Source organism: Sinocyclocheilus anshuiensis, unplaced genomic scaffold, assembly GCF_001515605.1.
Source record: "Sinocyclocheilus anshuiensis isolate Anshui unplaced genomic scaffold, SAMN03320099.WGS_v1.1 scaffold902, whole genome shotgun sequence".
NCBI classification, from domain to species: Eukaryota; Metazoa; Chordata; class Actinopteri; order Cypriniformes; family Cyprinidae; genus Sinocyclocheilus; species Sinocyclocheilus anshuiensis.
The window spans coordinates 495034-517201 of record NW_015537974.1 but is presented as its reverse complement, the minus strand read 5'-3'; the positions used below and the strand labels follow the sequence as shown (position 1 = coordinate 517201).

The 22168-nt window shown below is 35.8% G+C and overlaps 1 protein-coding gene across 4 annotated transcripts in view; it reads left to right on the top strand.

Annotated features, from left to right (window-relative positions):
• Positions 1-16488: 16488 nt before the first annotated feature.
• Positions 16489-22168, top strand: part of mroh1 (maestro heat-like repeat family member 1) — a 37314-nt gene continuing 31634 nt past the window's right edge. For 3 of the 4 annotated variants that reach the window (XM_016464725.1, XM_016464731.1, XM_016464708.1), the window contains exons 1-6: positions 16489-16726; positions 17528-17624; positions 19737-19882; positions 20551-20682; positions 21156-21318; positions 21817-21915. In XM_016464725.1, coding sequence (XP_016320211.1) covers positions 17594-17624; positions 19737-19882; positions 20551-20682; positions 21156-21318; positions 21817-21915 — 571 coding nt within the window. In that variant the 5' untranslated portion in view covers positions 16489-16726; positions 17528-17593. Of the gene's footprint in view, positions 16727-17527; positions 17625-19233; positions 19288-19736; positions 19883-20550; positions 20683-21155; positions 21319-21816; positions 21916-22168 lie in introns of those variants that run through there. The other variant, XM_016464717.1, reaches the window with a different exon arrangement.

The window sequence follows — 22168 nt, the reverse complement described above, 5'->3', positions numbered from 1 at the left end:
CCAGAAACGGTCGTTCATAAAATGCATTGCTGTTCTGTTGTAAGTAATCTTAAAGATTCCTAAATGCACCTACTTTTGGAAGGCCAAATAAAGTGCTTTTGCTTTTGTCTAGAATCACACAGTGTCTCCCTGACATGGCTGCTTCAACACTAACTGCCGTTACTGAAACCACGCCTTCTTTCTTTGCGTGCACATTTGGGCGCATTATGCAAATATTTCCACATAGGGGGGCCATTTTAGGGGGGCATGGCAGAGTCTTAACTTTGATAAAGAATATCTCTTTGGTTTTGAGACTTTAGTCTTTGCAACTTCAGGGATCTTATCTATGCACAATCAGCTTGTAACACTCCAAAGAGAAAGGAAAACTTGAAATTGCATCATATGACCCCTTTAAATGGAAACTGGAGTTTTTCCTTTGCATCTCATTCCATAATGGACCGTTTCATCTCCATCAACATTGCACACCCCACTTTGCTGCTTGTGGTTATTTGTAATGTAAGCAGTAGCTAACTGGCTGCTTATATCATCTTTTTGCAGTGAGACAAATGAGCTAATTTTTTTTGGCTGTACGGTCCTGTTAATGTAGATTAGGGCCCAAAAACCAGTCATCCATTTTGGGTGTGGGTGAGTACATGCAGATGGATTTTTAGAATAAATATTTGCTGGAAACTCTCAGGGTTCCATTATGTATGGTGTAAAAAACAAGAATTGAGTATAATGTACAATTGTGTCTGCTTTATCCTCAAGTGCTGGCTCGGTTATTTCTTTTCTTTATAGTGTTTGGCAAAATTGTTTGACTATAGTGGCCAGATCAGAAATAATATGAAAACGCTTATTGCAGGCCATAAAATGTTCAAATGATTTACAAAATGGCCTCAGTAAATTTGGCGTTGAAACTTATAGTAAATTGTCAATAAAATGTATGAACTTTCTGATGTACTTTTTGAAGCCTAACAGGATGTTTTTGCTATTCGTTTATGATGGTGCTTTAGCACGTTTGATCATGCGGTCTATTCATAATTTAAACTGATTCCTGTGTGTGTGTTCACAGAGTTCGAAGGATCCTTAGGACATATGCTTGTCATTATCCATTGAGGAAAAGCTCTGAGTGAGTGTAAGGAAAATCCACAAGGCATATATCAGTCATAGACTGGCGGAACAATTGCCCTCACACATCCGTTTTCAAAACGTACATTCTCAATAGCATCCAAAAACAAATAATTGCGGTCACTCCGCCATCTGAAATGAATTGCCAAATTGCCCTCTTAATACTGCCTCATTTCAGATGAATTTGTGTTGCTGAGTTATGCCTGAAACCGGCCCAAGACAGAGAGGGGATATCAGCACTTCATCAGCACCACAAGAAAACTTTCTGTAAAAGAGTTTCATCAGTGCTGGATATGTCATCATGGGATGATAACGGATGGACTGGACTTTGTACTGGTAATTTGTAATGATGCAGTGTGGGATGAAGCTGACCATTACAGTTTTAAGGTGTTGTGTGGGCAGAGACATTATGATATGAATGAGAGAAATCATAACACTCATTGTGGTGCCTGTAGGTTGTAGTTACAAGATTTAATTTTTCATGTTGTTTACTCATTGGCTGCACCAGCCAGAAAAATATATATTGTTGGTGTGTAATTTGATGTAAAGAAGTGCAATTTATGATAATATTGTTGTCAGATCTGTATCCTCATTTAAAGTGCCCCTATTATGCCTTTTCGAATATTACGTTTCATGCAGTGTGTCATGTAGCTGTATGTGAACATAAACTATCTGCAAAGTTGTGAAGACGACAGTGCACGATAAATAAAGTTATTGTCTATCAAAAAAAAGAGTCGGCTCGCAATTGCCTAAATGAGTCGTCAGGAATTTGAATCTTATTCTGTTATGGCTCTACCTCATGAAGTAACACATTTGCATAATGTCTGCCCACGTTCTACGTCACCAACTTACCCGCCCACAGTAAAATTTCATGTGGTTAACATCATGTCGAGAAGACGCTGTATCCTACGCTGTGAGAGTAAATTTGTTTTATCACATCTTATAATTACCACAAACTTGTTAACACTTGACACTTACCACTGAGAAACGTCCTGCTCCAGTCCTGCTTGCGAATCAGTCTCTTGTCGATCAGCCAGTTCAACCGTTTCATCATCAGACTACGGCTCGAATTGGTAAGGTACAATCAATACCATCTTTTCTACAGGTGCATCTCAATAAATTAGAATGTCATGGAAAAGTTCATTTATTTCAGTAATTCAACTCAAATTGTGAAACTCAATAATAATGATGCTTAATATTTTTGTGGAAATTGTGATAAAAAAATGTTCAGGATTCTTGAATAGAAAGAACAATATTTATTTGTTATAGAAATCTTTTGTGACAGTGTCTATAAAAGTCTTTGCTGTCACTTTTGATCAATTTAATGTGTTCTTGCTGAATAAAAGTATTCATTTCTTGAAAAAAATGTTTATCAACCCTGAACTTTTGAACAGTATTGTATGTATGTGAATTGTTGTTGTTACTTTTATTTATTATTTTAAAGTTATGTTTAACTGAGATTTTAACAATTGTTTGTGAAGAAATTTGGAGTGGTGCAGAAAAGCATTGCTATGTGGTTGCTAAGATGTTCTGCATGTTTTTAGCATGTTGCCATGTGGTTGCTAGGGTGTTCTGGGTGGTTACCAGGGGTTGCTAGGTGATTTCTATTGTGTTTTGAGTGGGTGAGAGAAACACATCTCTGTTTAAAGTGCCCCTATTATGCTTTTTCGAATATTACCTTTCATGCAGTGTGTCATGTAGCTGTATGTGAACATAAACTATCTGCAAAGTTGTGAAGACGACAGTGCACGATAAATAAAGTTATTGTCTATCAAAAAAAAGAGTCGGCTCGCAATTGCCTAAATGAGTCGTCAGGAATTTGAATCTTATTCTGTTATGGCTCTACCTCATGAAGTAACACATTTGCATAATGTCTGCCCACGTTCTACGTCACCAACTTACCCGCCCACAGTAAAATTTCATGTGGTTAACATCATGTCGAGAAGACGCTGTATCCTACGCTGTGAGAGTAAATTTGTTTTATCACATCTTATAATTACCACAAACTTGTTAACACTTGACACTTACCACTGAGAAACGTCCTGCTCCAGTAGTGCTTGCGAATCAGCCTCTTGTCGATCAGCCACTTCAACCGTTTGACTAAGGCTCCAATTGGTAAGGTACAATCAAAACCATCTTTTCTATGTATTGACAAGTCTCCAGGGCTATCATTCTGTCATGGCAATGGGCGTTTCGTTTCTGACACGCGCTGTACGCGGTAGACCAATCCAGAGCCAAGCTCTCTACGGCTCTGGACCAATCACAAAGGACTGCGCCATCGGACCAATCACAGCAGTGAGGGCTCACGGAAAGGAGGGGTTTAGAGAGACTGATTCTTTGAACTGCTTCGCACGAGTCGTTTACGAATCATTTAGAAATTAGGTAAAATTAAATCTATTTTTGAGAAAACTAACGTGTTTTTTGACCTTGCATGCATGTAAACCTGTTTTAGGAGACTCATAAAACAATATTAGCAACCTTAAAAATGGCATAATAGGGGCACTTTAAATTTTAATGTATCATTGATGAATAGTTTCATAGATTTTTTTTTTCTTTTCCCATTCAAGTAAATGGGAACTGTACTTGAATTAATGAAAATAGCCGCCTGGAGATGCCCAAGATGGCTGCAGAGTGGACTGACTGATTGAAACGGGACTTTGGTCTGGGTTTCTGGGGTGTTTTTAAAGAGGTGTGTGACACAGAACATATATTAAAAAACTGTTTCCCACATCCTCCCTTATCTCACGTTATCTGGATACCTCATTATTCATCATTTAGATTATCCATGATTATTTTAAAAGTTTTCATTTCAAAACTATTTCCTTTTCTGAGATTTAACTTGCTTAATCAGATGTGTAGTTTTTCCTGAAGATGGGTTGGAATGGTGCCTTGATGATTTAACCTTTGCCATGAAACTGTCTTCCAAGAGTATCATGAATAAGTTCAGCTGACTGCCTGCAGAGATTACAGATCACACAAATGTGTTTGTAATGGCTGTAAAATAGAAAATAAATGCAGGGAAAGTGCAGTTTACAGCTCAAATCCTCTGTACGCTTGATGAAATACAATAAATTATGGCCAAAAAACCCTGCTTCTCTCTGTACTGGAACTTGAAAAATATTTTTGTTCTTTTTTTTTTTCTAGAAGTGAAGTTCTTATTTTATATTTAAGCGTTGCTTGGCTATCTTTAAATAGAGAGGAGGAGCTTTAGGACTGAACTGAGAATGTTTCAAGACTTTTAATTTCTACAACACCCACTCAGGCGCTGATTAGTTCTCTTCCAAACCTTTCAGTTCTGCCCTCAGGAGTGATTTCTGTGCTTAGTATATTCTTCATGGCATTAGATATTTTACTTACAGCAACACTGCGTTTTTATGGGCCTGCCAGACTCCAAAATTAAAGTGTTTTTTCCCCCTGCTTTCCCCCAGAACAGCAACCATACTGATGTACTGCATCAGTTTTGGACTAAAGGCAAAATCAAATCATACAATTTTGAAGAAACACTGGTGTTAATTTTTATCTTGTAATTTATTTTATAGTTTTTGATTTTAATGATTTTTTTTGTCTTTTGACCAAAATATCCTTTTGTTTTTTTATCATGTTATTTTGTCACGTAATATTCATTAGTTTTAATCAGTTTTACTTGGACTAAATCTTAATCTTAATTTTAATTAACATAATTTTAGTCTGAGCTGGTGGTGACATTGAAGTCATGCAACTGTGTTATAGTCCATTTATATCCTAGGCTTTTTAGTTCTACCAATTGTATTTAGTCTTCAAAATTCATAAAAGTTGTGCTTATTTGTGAATTTTTTCATCAAATTTTCATCAGCATTATGTTTTGATTCAATTTACACGTTTATTGTCATGATGCACATTTTCCGTCTCGTCTAATCACTGACAAAATAAAAAATCCTTTTTTATTTTTTTTGTCTGTAATTTAATTGACAAGATTACCAGTGCTTGTGTGTGCATGACAACTGAAATGTTTGACTTGAAATTTCTCCATTATCTGCAATAGGTGAGCGGAGAGATTGTAAGTTTGGAATATATTTCTAGCTGTCAAGTTCACTCTGAAGTCACGAGCTAAGTGGCCTCAGAGCCTTTCAAGGCTCCGGTTCTGTGACTGTGGATATGCTTAGTTTCATTCACCGAGCCGATGCTAGACCTGACAGAGGATGGAGGGTCTTCTAACCAGTGAAATGTGCTTCTGCCACTTTTGTCTACTATGCTCATAAAGTTCAACCATATATGCGTGGACAGAGGCTCCTTGTGAAAAACAAGATGGCCATGCAGAGCTTTGCCAAGAGAAACATAAGTAGACAGAAATGCGTGCACAAGCCTGAAGAACATTCTTCTCTTCATGGCAGATCCATCATTTTTGAGTTCCACATGGTTTGTGTCTGAAACGTTATGCAGTGTATTATAATATGTTGGGTTTGTGGAGTTTGTTTAACCTTTCTTCTCCTTCTCTGAACCTGATACGTTCCTTTATTGCTGATTGACTTGTCTGATATGATCTATTTCTTACATTTTATGAGTTGGAGTTGTAAAGCAACTTTAGCAAGCAACGCCACACAAAAAATAGTTATTAAAATAATTAGTGCTTTTACATACTTAATATACATTGAAAATCGGTCAAATGTCATATTCAGAATGTTATATTTACAACACAGTGTTACTATCATAAAAACGGAGATTATTTGTGGTGTTCATTCACAGTTATGCAGAGAATTTGAAGGTACGGAATGTTCTGTTTGAGCCCACATACATATACATGTGGTTTTGATGTCAGCAAGATTCAATATCACTCAAAATGTATTATGCTGAATAATTTAGATGCATGGAAATGCAAACTCTTAGCCAAAACAGTTTTCCATCTTTTTTTTCACTCGAGTATGTTGTAGATAGTAATATCTGACTTGGCTGTACACAATGGCAAAACCCAATGTAACACCTTCTGCTTCAGAAAAGTACGTTATGTGATTCAGAACTGAGATTTAACAGTGACTGGGTGCATAGATGTATATTCTGACATTTAATAAACTGTTAAAATGAAGTGGAGGTCCATTAGGCTTATATTTTCCCTGATACAAAACATAAAATGTTTGATTTTATTATTGAAAGTTCTCTAGATTAGATATGCCTTGAAAAAAAACACTGTTTTTCTTCTGTTTCCTTTCTTTCAGATGTGATATTTTTTGCTGATTTTTTTCAGATATTTTTTGCTGATAAGCTCACAACTTCCATCACTGTGCTAGGATTATGGGCCTCTTTTAAGGTGCGGTTTATTATTAAATCAATTATTTTGGACTTGATATGATGTTAGCTGATGATTATCCTCTCTGTGGAGGGACGTCTAAAGGATTTTTTATTTCATGTAAATAAAATAATTCCCTTAGGAAATAGAGTAATGCTGGACTGAGCATGAGGACGAGACTGATTCCTCACATTCACTTCACTTGGAGAAATATAAGGAGAGATTTGTTAAAAAATCAAAGTGTAAAAGCACTACTGTAAGAGCAGGTGCTGTAGTTTCTGGTGTAATTCATTTTCTTATGAGGATACCCACTCGAGCCACTTTAGCTGTCAAATATCGACCATGGCAGCCGTAGTAAAGCAGCTCTTCCTGCTTCCTTTCCTTGATTACCCTTTTCTCTCTCTCTTCACCTCCTTCATAACCGTACTTTGATTGATCTCTCCCTCGTTCTCAAGCATCAGCTGTGTATTGACCTTCAGCACAACAGGAAACCCCCAGAGTGCGTGAACCAGAAAGCCAGAGTCCTCAGCTGGAAAGCACTTAAAGGGATAGTTAACCCAAAATGAAATGAAAAATTCTGTCATTATTTACTCACCATCATGCTTTCTTTCCTCTGTGGAAAACAAAATGTGAAGTTTAGCAGAATGTCTGAACTGCTCTCTTCCATACAACTCCTTCTCCGACTCCATAAAGAGCAATAAAGTTCCATAAAATTATCACAAAATTAGTCTGTGTGATTTTAACTAGATTATGAGTCTTCTGAGACCATTTGATAGATCTGTGTGGTGATCAGACTAAAGTTTACAGAAAATCTTGATTGACAGCTATGGCCACCATTTGCTTTTCTCCAATGGAAAAGAGCAACTTATAAATAACTATAAATAACTTTTTTGTGCTCCACAGAAGAAATGCATCAGTTTGGAATGAGGATATAACTAAATAACGACAAGAGTTTTCATTTTTCTGTGATCCGTCCCTCTAAACCTTAGTGGTTTTGAATTAAGAATCTTGTTGTTTGCTATTGTAGTTTGCATGAACATTGCACCGCAATAAATCTCCTAACTTAAGAGCTAGACAGGCTGTTTTACACTCTTTAGGGATGTGCAGAATGACCGTGAAATTAATCCCTGGTCCTCCTAGTATAAAACACATGCTTGACAAGTGGCTTACTTCCAACAGATGGCATTGGACTAGTCTTGCTCCCAAACAACAAAGGTTTAGCAAGCAAAGACTGCTCCCTAATTTGAATAAAAAGGAATAACAAAGAAGTAATGTTTGAAATATGGCTAGATGAGGCTAAAACTTGTTAAATAAGCTCTTTGTGGAGCCAATTACAAAAACGAAGTGCAATTAAGTGGAGCAGAATGCAACGTTCTTGGGATGTGTTTTAAACGTTTATTTTTTAGCTGTTTTTAATTTGACACAGCCTTCTAAATACAAGGCTGAAAAACCATTGGCCAAAGTCATCCATCCAGTGCATGTCTAAACAACTAGATGTCATTGATTTTCAATGAGATGCCTGTGGAAGGGAATGTTGTAGGCAAAAATTTGGATCTATCTACTGGAGACCAATATCATGATGATTCCAACATTTTATTGACCATCAATAAAAGTGCAGCTTATTTTAAAAAATGTGATAAAAAAAATGTATTGATGGATTAAATTAAATGGTTCATATCTTTTACAAATGGACAGCTCTATATAAGAACTGTAAGTTAAAGCTGAAAATGGCTTGAAGTGGTAAATGTATTCACAGAAACAAGGATATCTTCAGATAAGCTCATTGGCTAGAAAGATTTAGGACCTGGCTGTTACTCCCAGGTCTTATATGCAGTCTGAACATGTCCTTAGTGGATCTTTAACGGTTCAGGTTTTCTATCCTTGACGTTAACCAAGCACGCATAAAGCATAAATTCATACTTCTGCTTTGTAATAAAGTATCTGGTAGTGCCAAAATTTATACAAAGGACAGAATGTTTCTCTCCTTCTCAGATTTCTCTAACTGTCCAAACTCAGCCACAGTGATTTAATTCATTGAATACTAAGAATATATTGTGCATGGTGTTAAAGAGGAATATTGATATGCAGGGGCATATTTATTTCAGGGTATAGAGTGTTAAAATTCCTTTCATGCTTTCTGACTTTCAGTCTCACAAAAAAACTATGGGGCTTGTAAAGCATCATTATGTGTGCCATGACACTGAGGCCTTTCTGCACAACGAAAGATGAAAAATTCTTCACAGGTGCTGCTTTTCACTGTATTTTGAGGACCTCCCAGAAGAACGTTAAATAGCGTTCATCTCCTTATTATGTTCCAGTTTATGTAATACGTGAACAGTTTGACGTATACACTTCAATTACTTCAAGTTTTTTATTCCCCTTATCAAGAGCATTAATTTAATCCCAAATTTTCCATTAACCGAAAATAATTATATATATATATATATATATATATATATATATAAAGGTTTTCAGAGAGTTACTATTCACTGGATCAGACATTCTTTGCATTTTGCAAAAAATAAAAAATAAAATAATAATTTACAGTAGTAAGTTTGAAGTAATGGGCAAAATGATGAAACTAACTATGTTGCCGGACTTGCATTGCTGTTGCTCACTTCAGCACTTCATATACAAAGTGCAGGTAAACTAAGACCATTCAGTTGGCCAATGGAATATTTTTTGTCCATATCAAATGGAATGGAATTGAGAAAAAAAAGGTGGAACAGCATGATTAATTTTTTAAACCTTAATCCTCTTGCTTAAGATAATTAAAAAGTGATGCTGCCAATTCTTTCTAAACAAACCCCTGCTTTTAATTTAGGGTGAAATACAATACACTGTATTTATGGTAAATGTTCATTTTTAAATAAGGTATTATTGGAACAAATATTGAAATTTTAACTCAAATGGACCATCACGCTTGTTTATGTCCCTTGGATGTGATCAGAGTATATAGAGTTCTAGTTTAAAGGTTTTATTCATTAGTTATGTTCTTACAACTGTGCCTTTGCAATTCACATCCTCTGAGTAAGCACAATTAACTCCAAAAGCGCCCACCTCAGATTCGTGATTAATACAATTCTTGTGCAAAACTATAAACTATCAAAGATTTCTGAGCATGCCACCGTATCGCAGTGTACTTGTGTGAGTTGTTATATGTAATGGGTCAGCAGGTACAAGTTGCTCTTAGCCTTTCTTAGAGATTAAACCTGCAATTAAAGGATTCACTATTCAAACATGATCATGTATCATCTGACTCATTGCTGAGAATGGCCCAAAGCACACACACACATATGAGCTCAGCGCTGGTATATGAAGACCAGCCTGCGGTGGCCAATCACTCAAAGCCCAGAATAAAACTTTATTCATAGAGATTTAACGATTTACAAGCTGGTGTCAGTGTCCAGGACGAAAGACAGGAGAGGGGTGAACTCATATTTTTGCAAGTGTTGAGTGTCCTCAGGAGAAGTAAAATTGTAGTTCACAGCTGTTCAAACACAAAGCTAGTTCAGCGTGCTTAATAAGAAAAATCCACAAGGGCTGTAAAATATTGTGTAATAAAAAGCTGTGTATGTGGAGAGTGGCAAAGATCCTAACACTACACTGTTTCCATTAATTCTGATAAGCTAGGACCTTCCGCTGCCGGCAACGGACAGAAATCAAGAATCTTAAAATGTTTTTTAAAAGTTATTAACATGTATTTTATTCGTAATTATTTGTACGTGTGAAGAATAGCATCATTGTTGCAATTGCTGATCATCTGGACAAATCGTAGGCATGTAACTAGTTCCTGTTATGGGACTTAAACAGTGCTAGTTATTGCTGAAAGTTGTCAGCCTTATGATTTTTGCCAGGCAAACAGGAAAAACTCCCAAAGGCAAAAATCCCATAGACTTAAACTAAAAAGATCACAATTTCATCAATACTAGAAGTATTTTCACTTTCTTAAAATGTTTTTGAAAGAACTCTTATGCTCGCCAAGGCTGGATTTATTGGATCATGAATACAGTAAGAGCAGTAATTCTGTTAAATATTGTTACAATTTTAAATAACTGTTTTGTGTTTTAATATATTTTAAAAAGTAATTTATTCCTGTGATGGCAAAGCTGAATTTTCAGCAGCCATTACTCCAGTCTTCAGTGTTACATATCCTTCAGAAATCATTCTAATATGTCGATTTATTATTATTATAAAACAGTTAATCTGCTTAATATTTTTGTGGTTAACCATATTTTTTTTTCAGGATTCTTTGGTGAATATAAAGTTCACAAGAACAGCATTTATTTGAAATAGAAATCTTTTATAACATAATCAATGTCTTTACTGTTACGTTTGATCAAAAGTATTAATTTCTTTAAAAAAAAAGTGTAATATTAAAATATTTCCAAGAACAGTGCAAGATAAGAAAAAAAAGGGATTAATTGGAGAAATAAAGGAATTCAGACACACATCCCATAGGTCACTAAAATGACCTCATTATCATGACTTCATTGTTTCCTTTAGGAGCCAAATTCCACCTGCAAAATTTCTCACTGGGATATTTTACACGCAGCTATATTCACATATTTTAAATCAATGACAGTGACAACACAATTGGATCTTGGAGAGCGTGTTGTTTGGGACAGGTATGGTGTGATAAATCTGGCCTTTGGAACAGATAGTTTGAGCGAGCCTGGATCTTTCAGATCTCTCTCCTGTGTTTGTGGATTGTATTAATGTCAAGAATGCTAGAGCCAAATTTTAAAAGGCGAGAAAGGCAAGAGCATAAACCGCAAGAAAAAATTCCAGGTTGGGCTGGTCACTTGAAAGTACGGTTCAAACACACACACATACTGCAAAAATGTTATCTCATATTTATGCCTGATTTGCATGATGTCTCATTTGATCCAAGATGCATTTGTTGCCAGACTCTTGACAGGTAGATGCCATATCAGCTTTCAGCCACGGGCCCTCATCATATGGATTGCTTTACCAGCCAACAGCACTGGATTCATGCCACACACAAAAGAAGACCGAGGAGAACCCTGGCTCCAGACCTTGCAGACAGTTTAATACCATTAATAAGGTCATTTCCTCCTCTTCCAAGCTCCCGTCACTACAACCATATGACATCATCACAGGTAATCTCCAGCTGTAGATATGTGACTTAAAAACAGTTATATTGGACTCTAGATTTCAGACCTCTGGGCTTACATATTCTTCATAACGGCAATAACTCTGTCAAATCTGTCTAGTATAAAAAAGCATTAAAATACTGTTTTTAAACCAACTGTCAACAAATTGTTCAGCTGAAATGACCAAGACCTGCTGTCGGTGTCCTCAGGGGGACGTGTCACTTTTAATAAAGCTAAAATAGTCCTGCACTTTTTTATTGGGCAAATATGTTAATGTTATGTGTTTCATATGGAAATTAGACCTATACATGTAAATGCAGATCAAAAGGTCAAAATCACAGATCAATCCAGTTAAGAAACGAGACAGAAGTTCTCTTTTAATTATACACAGTATTTAGTGCATGTGCACACACGTGTGCTTTTGAAGTCATGAGAAGTCTGCAAACCATTCTTTTGGACGGTCTGATTCAATGAACCAGTCAAAACAGCAATTCAGCAGTTCTTTTACAGCATTGCGTAGTGATGTTACTAGTTATCTGATTTTCTCAATTGTTTCTAAGAATTCAATGAATGATTATTAGACATAATGCATAATTTTGATGCTGAGAAGGTCTCTAAATTAAAATGAACAGATTCTGTCAGATGATTTGATTCGATCTTAATTCAATATCTATCTATCTATCTATCTATCTATCTATCTATCTATCTATCTATCTATCTATCTATCTGTCTGTCTGTCTGTCTATCTATCTATCTATCTATCTATCTATCTATCTATGCCCCTGGGAGTCCTGCAAATAATCCCCCCCCACACACACTTTTTTTCATTTTTTTTTGTTCATCTATTCAAATGCAATATACTAAATACTGAATACACAATCCTGAACTGTTCTCAAACTGATCTGGTCTCAGATCAAATTCCACTCCTGTCTGTACTGATCCATACCACTCTGCACTAACAGCAAAACTGCCCCTGACGTAGTGCTGCCATTTGGAATTTTTCCCCCTACATGTGGTCCTGATTTCTAGGGTAGATTTAGAGCTTTGGCGTGTGCCTAACCTTTATATTCCTGCGATTCACCTTTTGTTTCACTGGATATGAAAATATTAATTCTAGGAGTAATGACAGAGCTGCAAGGGGCTCTAAAATTGGTCATGCCATTAAAGGGACTGAGTGCATTACAGACACTACTTTATGCAGTGTGAGGGACTTTTGTTACCCTGATTTATTTACGTGCATTTCAAACTTACAAATTCTTGTGCTGATATAAAGTCAGACCCATATGTGAATCTGATTGCTAGACATATGCCAGATTTATTGAGTGTGTAAATGTTATATGAATTATTGATCTTAAAGGTGGTTTTGCATATTTGGATGGCAGCAAAGCTTATCGTTTCCACATGAAAGCCAAAAAAAGAATCCTTTCCATTATAACTGGCTGTTTAAACAAACGTTTATTACGAAACATATTCAAAGCAGTTCTAAAATATCACATTTTTCATGACTGAAAATATCTCATCTGCTTATTTGGCTGCATAGAGCAAACATGTTTCTGTCACACATTAGGTACCTCTCAGTAAAAGCAGCAGGTTTTTGTGAGCGATCCATTCTGAGTTCTGTTTATGAGACTGACTCCGTAATTCTCTTTCAGACCTATATGTCCCTGGGGTGAAACAGAATGACTTTAATGGCTGCCAATCCTCTCTATGCATTAACAGAGGAGAAAATGTCTCAGTAGTTTTGGATTCCTAATTAAAAAGGCCACACAGTCTAGTGGACGTTGGGTTTTATTTAATAAGACTCAAAATCCCTGTTGTGTCTCATCAATTGCAGTAAAACTTTCATTAAACTCTCTGACAAGGCCAAGAAATAAAGGAGTGAAAAATATTGTGCATGCTGTGCAAATAAAAGCTGTGTAATTACAGCAGTGTCTGAACAGCAGGCCACACAAATACATCATTTCAAGACATTTGCATTCAAAGCTGTGTTGAAATGCTGTTTGAATATTAGCACTTTAAAAAAATGCTGGTAAAGACATTCAAACATTTAAAAGACAAGTTTATCATTATAAATACAATTTGGATTATTACAGTTTGAGAAACTCCTCAAAGCTAACTATTTGTAGAGAACAAATTTGTAAAGAGCCATAAGTCATATAAGGCCATATTTATTTGAGTGATGTAACCATACTCTCAGTACTCATATCCATCAGATGTCAAAAACTTGTAATATAAAATGTGCATGCATGATAACTATTTCTTTTATGTTGGCCAGATGCAGAATGCATTGCAATTTTACAGTATATGCAATGTGACTGTAAATGTTTGCAAACACACAACTAACAGTCAAGCAGGGCACAAATGATCACTGATGTACAAAGGTCATTGTGGCTCAGTGCAGGGTTAATTTAGTTATTTAAACCATAAATAGATAAATAAATAGACATTTAATAAAACTAACAAAAATGTCAAACAAACAACACAATTATTAGAGCTTTAAAATGATTACATTTTAAATAAAAATTCAACAATTTAAATAAAAATTTCAGTGACATTAAAATAACACTGCAGTGTCCTCTTTAAAGTCAGCATGAAATGAAAATTCACTCTACTTATTATCTAAATTCATGCTATTGATATTATTGTGAGCAATTCATTTGTCGACGTTTCATTTGGGAAAAGAACAAATTTTGACCTCATAATGTTGAATCAAAATGTCATAACTGGACCTTCCAGTGAAAACAGACTTATCTATGTGACATATGCAGGACTTTTTTTAATTTAATCCTATCATTTATTCTGCTGAAACTCAAAATTCAATCAACAACTGATGCATCCAAGTCCCCGCATTATACCTTTTCTTTTTGATAATCCATAACACTTGGATGTACTTGGATCATAATACGGAAGAAATTATGTCGCTACTTACGTTTAATTGCGACTTTAAGATTCAGATCTTGTGTATATATAGTGGGTATAGAAAAGAATCACCCTCCCCCCACCTTTAAAATAATCACATTTTGTTGCTTTGCAGCCTGAAATGAAGACGGACACAGTTTTTGTTTTATCCAGCTGTATTTACCCAGTGCAACTTATGACATCCAAGTGAAAGATATAACGTCATCATGTCAGAAAAAAAAAACAGAATCACTGAGCTGGAAAAAGGATCACCACCTTGTGTCAGTATTTTGTTGAACCACCTTTTGCTTTAATTACAGCCTTTAGTCTGTTAGAATATTTCTCTACTAACTTTGCACATCTAGACTTTGCAATATTTGCCCACTTTTCTTTGAAGAACTGTGCAAGTTCAGTTCAATTGTATGGTGACCGTTTGTGGACTACAGGCTTCAAGTCATTCCACAGATTTTCAATGGGGTTTAAGTCTGGGCTCTGACTAGGCCATGCAAGGAAATGTACCTTTTTCTCCTTCAACCACTGTGTGCTCAGTTTTGCTGTGTGCTTTGGGTCATTGTCACGTTGGAAGGTAAACCTTCTTCCCATTGACAACTTTCTGGCAGGGGCAGCAGATTTTCCTCAAGAATTTGATGGTATCACATTTGTGTAATTGGACTTTTGACTCAAAACCTATATCTCTCATTTCTGAGGTATAACCAAGTTGCCTGTGCGACAACTATCCCCGGCCCCCCTCTATCCTGACAAGTGCTCCAGTCCCTGCTGCAGAGAAACACCCTATAACAGGATATTACCACCTCCATGCTTTACTGTAGGAATTAGTAGTGTTATTTGGATAGTGAGCTGTATTGGATTTCCGCCAGACATTTCATTTGGTGTTGAGGCCAAATAATTCAGTTTTAGTTTTAGTCTCATCTGCCTCAGAATCTTCAAGGTGCGTTTTGGCAAAGCTCAGTCGTGATTGCATGTCACCTTTCTTGAGGAGTTGCTTTTTTCTTGCACTTGTGCCTGTCCACAACTTTATCCCAGAGATCTTTTGACACTACCAAGGACTGAAATGCTCCAGAAAAGCTCTTTTCATGCTGAGAAAATCAAAATGACCACAGCTGATCATTTTAGGAGAGGGGCGGGGGGACTGGGGATAGTTGTCACACAGGGACTGGAGTACTTGTCAGGATAGAAGGAAAATGGATGGGGCAAAGGCTGCAAAGCAACAAAATGTGATTATTTTAAAGGGGGGTGATTCTTTTCTCTACCCACTGTATAATGAGGGGGACCGGGGATAGTTGTCACACAGGCAACTTGGTTATACCTCAGAAACTAGAGATATAGGTTTTGAGTCAAAAGTCCAGTTACACAAATGTGTTTTTAGACTCATATGGAAACTTTGAGCTTTGTAACTTTGCAGATCTTTTTTATGCTCAAACAGCAACATTACAGACTAACTAAAGTTGAAAAATTGAAAAAGCATAATAGGACCCCTTTAAGGCCCAGGGATATGCCTTCTGTCTGACAAAGCCTGAAAGGTTGCTGATACATTTCTTGTCAAAAGAGCTCATTAGCTCCCTCTAGTGGGTGTTGTGTGACCTGAGAATAACAACTGTTAACTTCTAAACCCTTTTGGGGCGGTCTCACTGGCAAAATTCTAAATTTAAGTATTTACTATTTTTTGGGACATAGCAAGTCTAATACAGTAAGAATATAGAGGATGACAAAGTTTTCTTCATGAATCGTGCTGCTCAATCTGTCTGTATTGTGGTTCCCAAATTTTTTGACCTCCCCCTTTTTCCAACACAATATTTTAACATTGAGGATATTTCTGATAGTTCTGCTGTATCTGATTGTTTTAACTAATCTATTGAACTTGTTCCAGTGGAACAAGCTAAAAAATGTACATTCATTAACATCAAATTATTGTTTTTTTTAAGCATGTAGATAAAACGTGGTAGATAAATGCATATTCAGCCATCCCAAATTGCACGTTTTCACCGCACACGGCACATATGAATAATTAAGTAGGTCGATTTGCATGCTGTGTGTTTTCTTCGCTGGTGTTTGGAGGACTTGCGTGACAGAACACGCCCACTCTGATGCGTTCCTCCTGAGCAGAAGCACGTGATTAGGCGTGTTTACCTATGGTACAATGTAGCGTCTGAGACCATCAACCTAGCCGAATAATCAATTATACGGTCACGTTTAGTATCAGAAGCGGTTATTGGATTTACATCAGGGCCTTCACTGACTAGTAACTGCTCGATGCATCCGAGAAAGGGGAAGTCGTGTGTGTAGCCTGAGGTCGAGCGAGCGAAGCAGACAGACGAGGGGAAAGGTAACACAAGATTGACATATTGCGCATCTTTAGACATGATCTTTAGTTGTTGTAAAATCGCATTAAACGGTTGTATTTTAATTGCAGTCGCCTTGACCGCATACCGGCCAACAATAATGTAATGCAAATGCTGTCGTAGTAGTTTAATAGGTCGCTGTGGCTTTGAGGAAGTTGACATTGAACGTGTCTGTGAATACTAACGACTGTTGAAGTGACCTACAATGTTATTACAATAAGACGGGAACAAAAATTATTGTCAGTATCTCGAAACGTTGTTTTCAATGCATATTACATGATCTGGGCTTTTCTATGTCATATTGCCTAATCACATGGAACGCTGTGTCGGGCTGTGTCTCAAAACCTATTGAGCTGCCTACCTAGACCGCATTTTAGGTATCATAGGTGCACTTGCATATGATACCCACACCGCTGGCTAGGCTTAAACATACTTACACATACTATGTGTAGTTTAGAGATATTTTCCATGACTGGTAATGATATGTACAACACATTATTGTTTTATATGTTTGATTTTTGACAATGATAATTAAATCATCTTTAGAATGCAACAATTAAATATGCATTATGAATATTTATACCACAATAATGTTGATTATAACCCTAAAAATACTTATAACAAATCATAATGTTGTTGAATAAGTTATGGATGTCAAAAATATACATTTTTTATAGAAAAATGTGCCCTTTATTGGTGGGCCTGATATTACGAAATTTGAAAAATAGTGGTCAAACTGATAATTGGTTCTGATTATCTCTAATGTTGTTGGTTTATATCTGTAGAGTGGGCTCTTTTGAGGGTTACTGGACCACCAGATGCATTCCTAAATCTCTGCTGCTAGCCTCATTATGGGCGTTATAGAGGAGACCGACTTAGAGCGTGAGTAACACTCTTATCCACTTTGCCCACTTTATACTTCACATGAGCAACTGTAAGCATGATCTTGTGACACTGCACTACCATGTATGTTTTTCGTGTTAAACATTGCGTTGATTTTCATCTCCAGTGTCTCAATGTACAAAGCAACACTGGTTACTTGTAGTGCATTTGGCTGCTGACCAGAATAGGCTAGCTAAACATAGAGGTTAAGGCAGGGCGATGTACTGTAGTTGAAAATATATCTCTGTATTTTTCAGCCTTTTGACAATACTCAGTATACAGCTCAACATTTGTGTATTTGCTCTGAAAGTGTTTAAAAAGGTGTTTGTTTGTTTTTCAATTAGAGGAGCTATAATTTTAGGCAAACAGCAAATGTTGGTAAGTAGATTCAGAATGATGAATGTACAGTAATTAAGAGTTTCAACAGTAGAAAAAAGTTACAAATATAATAAACACAAGAAAGAACAAAAATGTAGTCATCTTCATTTACATCCACCAATTAAAAAAACATAGTTATAGGAAACGTAATTGTCAAATTAAAAGTGTATTACATTCATCACAATAGAGCAGGAGCTAAAGAGTCATGAGCACGCAAAGCTTTTGCGTAGTGATCGTCTGCATGCTGAGACATCAACATAAATAATTCCCCTTTAAAATGTAATTTATTCTTGTGATGGCAAAGCTGAATTTTCAGCAGCCATTACTCCAGTCAAATGTCACATGAGCCTTCAGAAATTATTTTAATATGCTGATTTCTTATTATTCTGAAAGTTTGAAAGCAGTTATTTTGCTTAATATTTTTATGGAAACTGTGATACATTTTTTTCAAGGTTCTTTGGTGGATTGAAAGTTCAAAAGAACAACACTTATTTTAAATGGAAATCTTTTGTAAAATAAATGTTTTTACTGTCACTTTTGACCAATTTAGTGCATCCCTGCTAAATAAAAGTATTAATGTCTTTTAAAACAAATAAACTTTGTTTTAGGAAAAATGTTACTAACTCCAAATTTTTCAATATTAGTGTATTTAATGATTATTCATCCATATTTGCCCATATCTGTACCTGTATATGTCTTTATCAATGTCACTTGTTGATGCCAAAAGGGATATTTAGGTGCAAAACAAAAGCACCTGTTTTTCATTTAAAATGGACTCCAACATGAATCTAGTCACATTGAACAGAGTCATGAGTTTCTCTTATCCCATTAGTGTCTTTCAACACTATTCTTTAGGTTGGATTTGAAGCTAATTACCCAATGAGTATGTTTAGGCAACTTGTTTACTCAGTGCGCTGTAGGTAGATTAGAATAATCTAATCAGATGGGACTGTATGTGAGGATTAAGTGTGGTTAAAATGTCCAGATGTTGCAAAGTCTGTCTTAAGATATTCTGCATTGCAGATCTTCCCCCTTACGTTGTACTCTCTGTAATGTGAGTTTAGGAGCAGGAGTGAGTCATATGCATCCATCATGTCCTCAATGCAGAGCTTGTGACCAATTAGTGCACATCCCAGACAGAGTTAATTACACTAATCCCAATGATTAATTGATTATCCACTCACTAAAGAGTTGATTTCAGATCAATTTATCGTTTGAGAAACAGACACAGTGGCAAAGCAATGCGAAAGATGTACTTATATGCAGTGCTGTCCTAAAGTGTGGGGTCAGTAAGATTTAAAAAAAAAAGATATTAATACATTTATTCAGCAGGGATGCAGTAATTTGAAAAGTGAATTTTCAGTAAAGACATTTAAAATGTTACAAAAGATTCCTGTTTGACAAAAATGCTGTTCTTTTGAGCATTCTAGTCAACAAAGAATCCTGAAAAAATTAATCACAGTTTCAACAAAAATATGAGGCAACACAATAGTTTTCAACATGGATAATAAGAAATATTTATTGAGCAAATCAGAATGATTTCTGAAGGGTCATGTGACATTGAAGACTGGAGTTTATGACTGCTGAAAATTCAGTTTTGCCAGCACAGGAATAAATTACATTTTAAATATATATTAAAATACAAACTATGTACCAGTATACATATATTAGCAATTCATACCTATCTCCATAACGTTCTGTGTGCAAATTCATGTGTTTGTTTTATCCAATCAGAGGTGACCCTGGCTCTTTTGGATGCTGCCAACGACAGGGATCCAGTGGTGCAGGAACAGGTCAGGAAGTCCATCTTGACACTGGGGAACCAGCAGCCTGATAAAGTCCTGTCCATGTGCCAGGACTACCTGCTCAAACATCCCAAGGTCAGTCAAAGAGTTTCCATCAAGATATACTACCATTCAAAAGTTTGGTGTGAGTAAATGTTTTGATTTGAAGAAATGAATATGTTTACTCAGTAAGGATGCATTCAATTGATTATAAGTGACAATAAAGATGTGACAAAGATTTCAATTCCCATAAATATAGTCAGCTCGACTGTTTTCAGCATTTATAATAATAAGTATTTCTTGAGTGCTGTTTGCTTTGCCATAACAGGAATAAATTACATTTTAAAATATATTAAATACAGTTTAAATTGCGTGTGAATTTTTGAGGTCAAAATCATCTTTTGAAAACACTTCCCTAAACAGAAATAAAAAGAAGCTAATTTAATGCATGTTTCAAGGAAACTCACACATTAATCTCATCTGTAATAAACCTCTTATCTGTAACCAGAGCTCTTCCTTTTATTGATTTGTAATGCCTAGTGTTGCAGGGCAAACCCATTGCTCACAGACATGACTGTGTTTCTGTGTTTCGTGCCTCTGATTTGACTGAGGCCTGTTTTAATAGTTGACTGACTTCGTAAGATTTGAATATGGGATGTATGAGTCTGTGATGAATTTAGTACTGTGATTAGCATGTCTTTCATAGTGTATCTCTGTAGTACATGTTCATGAGTTTACGTGCAAGTCATCTTTGTCCTGTGAAGCTGGTGGTCGGGCACAGAGTGGTGATCTTGCAAACCATTGAATTGGTGGTGAAGAGCAGGATTGATGACATCAGTTACCCCAAGATCAAGAGTGTCATACAGCTGGCATCAGATGAGATGACTAAATCAAAGGTGAGACAGCTGACTTACACTACTGTCCTAAAGTTTGGGGTCAGTAAGATACTAATACTTCATATTTCTGAAGGATCATGTAACACTTTGCCATCACAGGAATACATGACATTTTAAATATATAGTAAAATAGAATAGAGTTATTTTAAATTATAATAATATTTCACAATTTTACTGTTGGTGAGTGTTTGAGACTTCTTTAAAAACATGGAAAAATCTTACCGACCCCAAATGTTTAAACAGTTCCATTAAAACTATAAAGAAGGTTCTGTTTTGAGTCTCTTGCTTTTAAATTACATTTTGGAAAATAGTTATGTGACAGTTCAATCATAAACCTGGAAAAGTTTAGTAATACAAAGGATTACTTTTATTAGTTAGTTATTTATCGTTTGTGTATTTAATATACAACACAAATTATAGAGTGAGGATTTCTATATTTAAACATATAAAACAAATTGTCCACTTCTGTATAGGAGGTTGTCCCGGAATGGCAGCAAGCAGCCAGTAATATTCTGGTTGCTGTGGGAAACAAATATATTAATGACATCATGGAGGAGATACTCGGCAAGTTCCAGCCAGGAGTTTTGCCTCACTTTTTTGTGGTCCAAACACTAGCCAATCTCTCGGACTCAAATGGTAATGTATCAGAACTCCTAAAATAAATTTTGAGGTTTCTCTAGTTATGTCTTTCTGTTCTGTATCCATAAAATTTTATTTAATGTTTGGACACGTTTGGACTTTATTCTTAACTAGAAAAATGAAATGGAAGTTACAGTATGACCTGCAACCTTTTATGTTAGATTTGCATTTAACAGTTGATCGTTATTGTTTCTGTTCCTCATTTCACTGGACTTTGGTTAAACTTATTGTTTATAACATTATGTGAGTGTTTACATTTTTTTCACTTCCTATAAATGGGATCAACACCACTGTTTCCCAACCTATTTTGTAACTTTGTAGCCACTTTAGCAAGGCTCATGTTTCCCTTTTGAGTCAGTTTACCACATACAGCTTAAACTCTCCTTAGGCCATTTGTTTTAAGGGAAATGACATTAATAATAAAATAAAAGCACTTTGTTTAGGTCCTGTGTTCTTGGGTGGTTAAGTTTTTGATATTTTGACCTCTGCCCCCAGTATATGGTATGGTGCCTTTTCTCAATGCTATAATGGGGACCATGTTGCCCATGCTGGGCATGACCAAACAGGACAACATGAAATGGGTCTTCTCTTCTGGTAAGCTCAGTTACAGGTCTGCGTAAGTGTTAAAATTCATCAGCTAAATAAATAAATGTTTACGTTACCATTCAAAAGTTTGGGGTTGGTAAGATTTAAAAACAATTTTTTAAAAGACATTTCTTATGCTCTCTTAAGCCTCCATTTATTCAATAAAAAAATTAATATGTTTTAAAATTTTATTTATATATTAATGTATAAATCTTAAATATATAATATATTTAATATATAAACATTGAAATATATTTATATA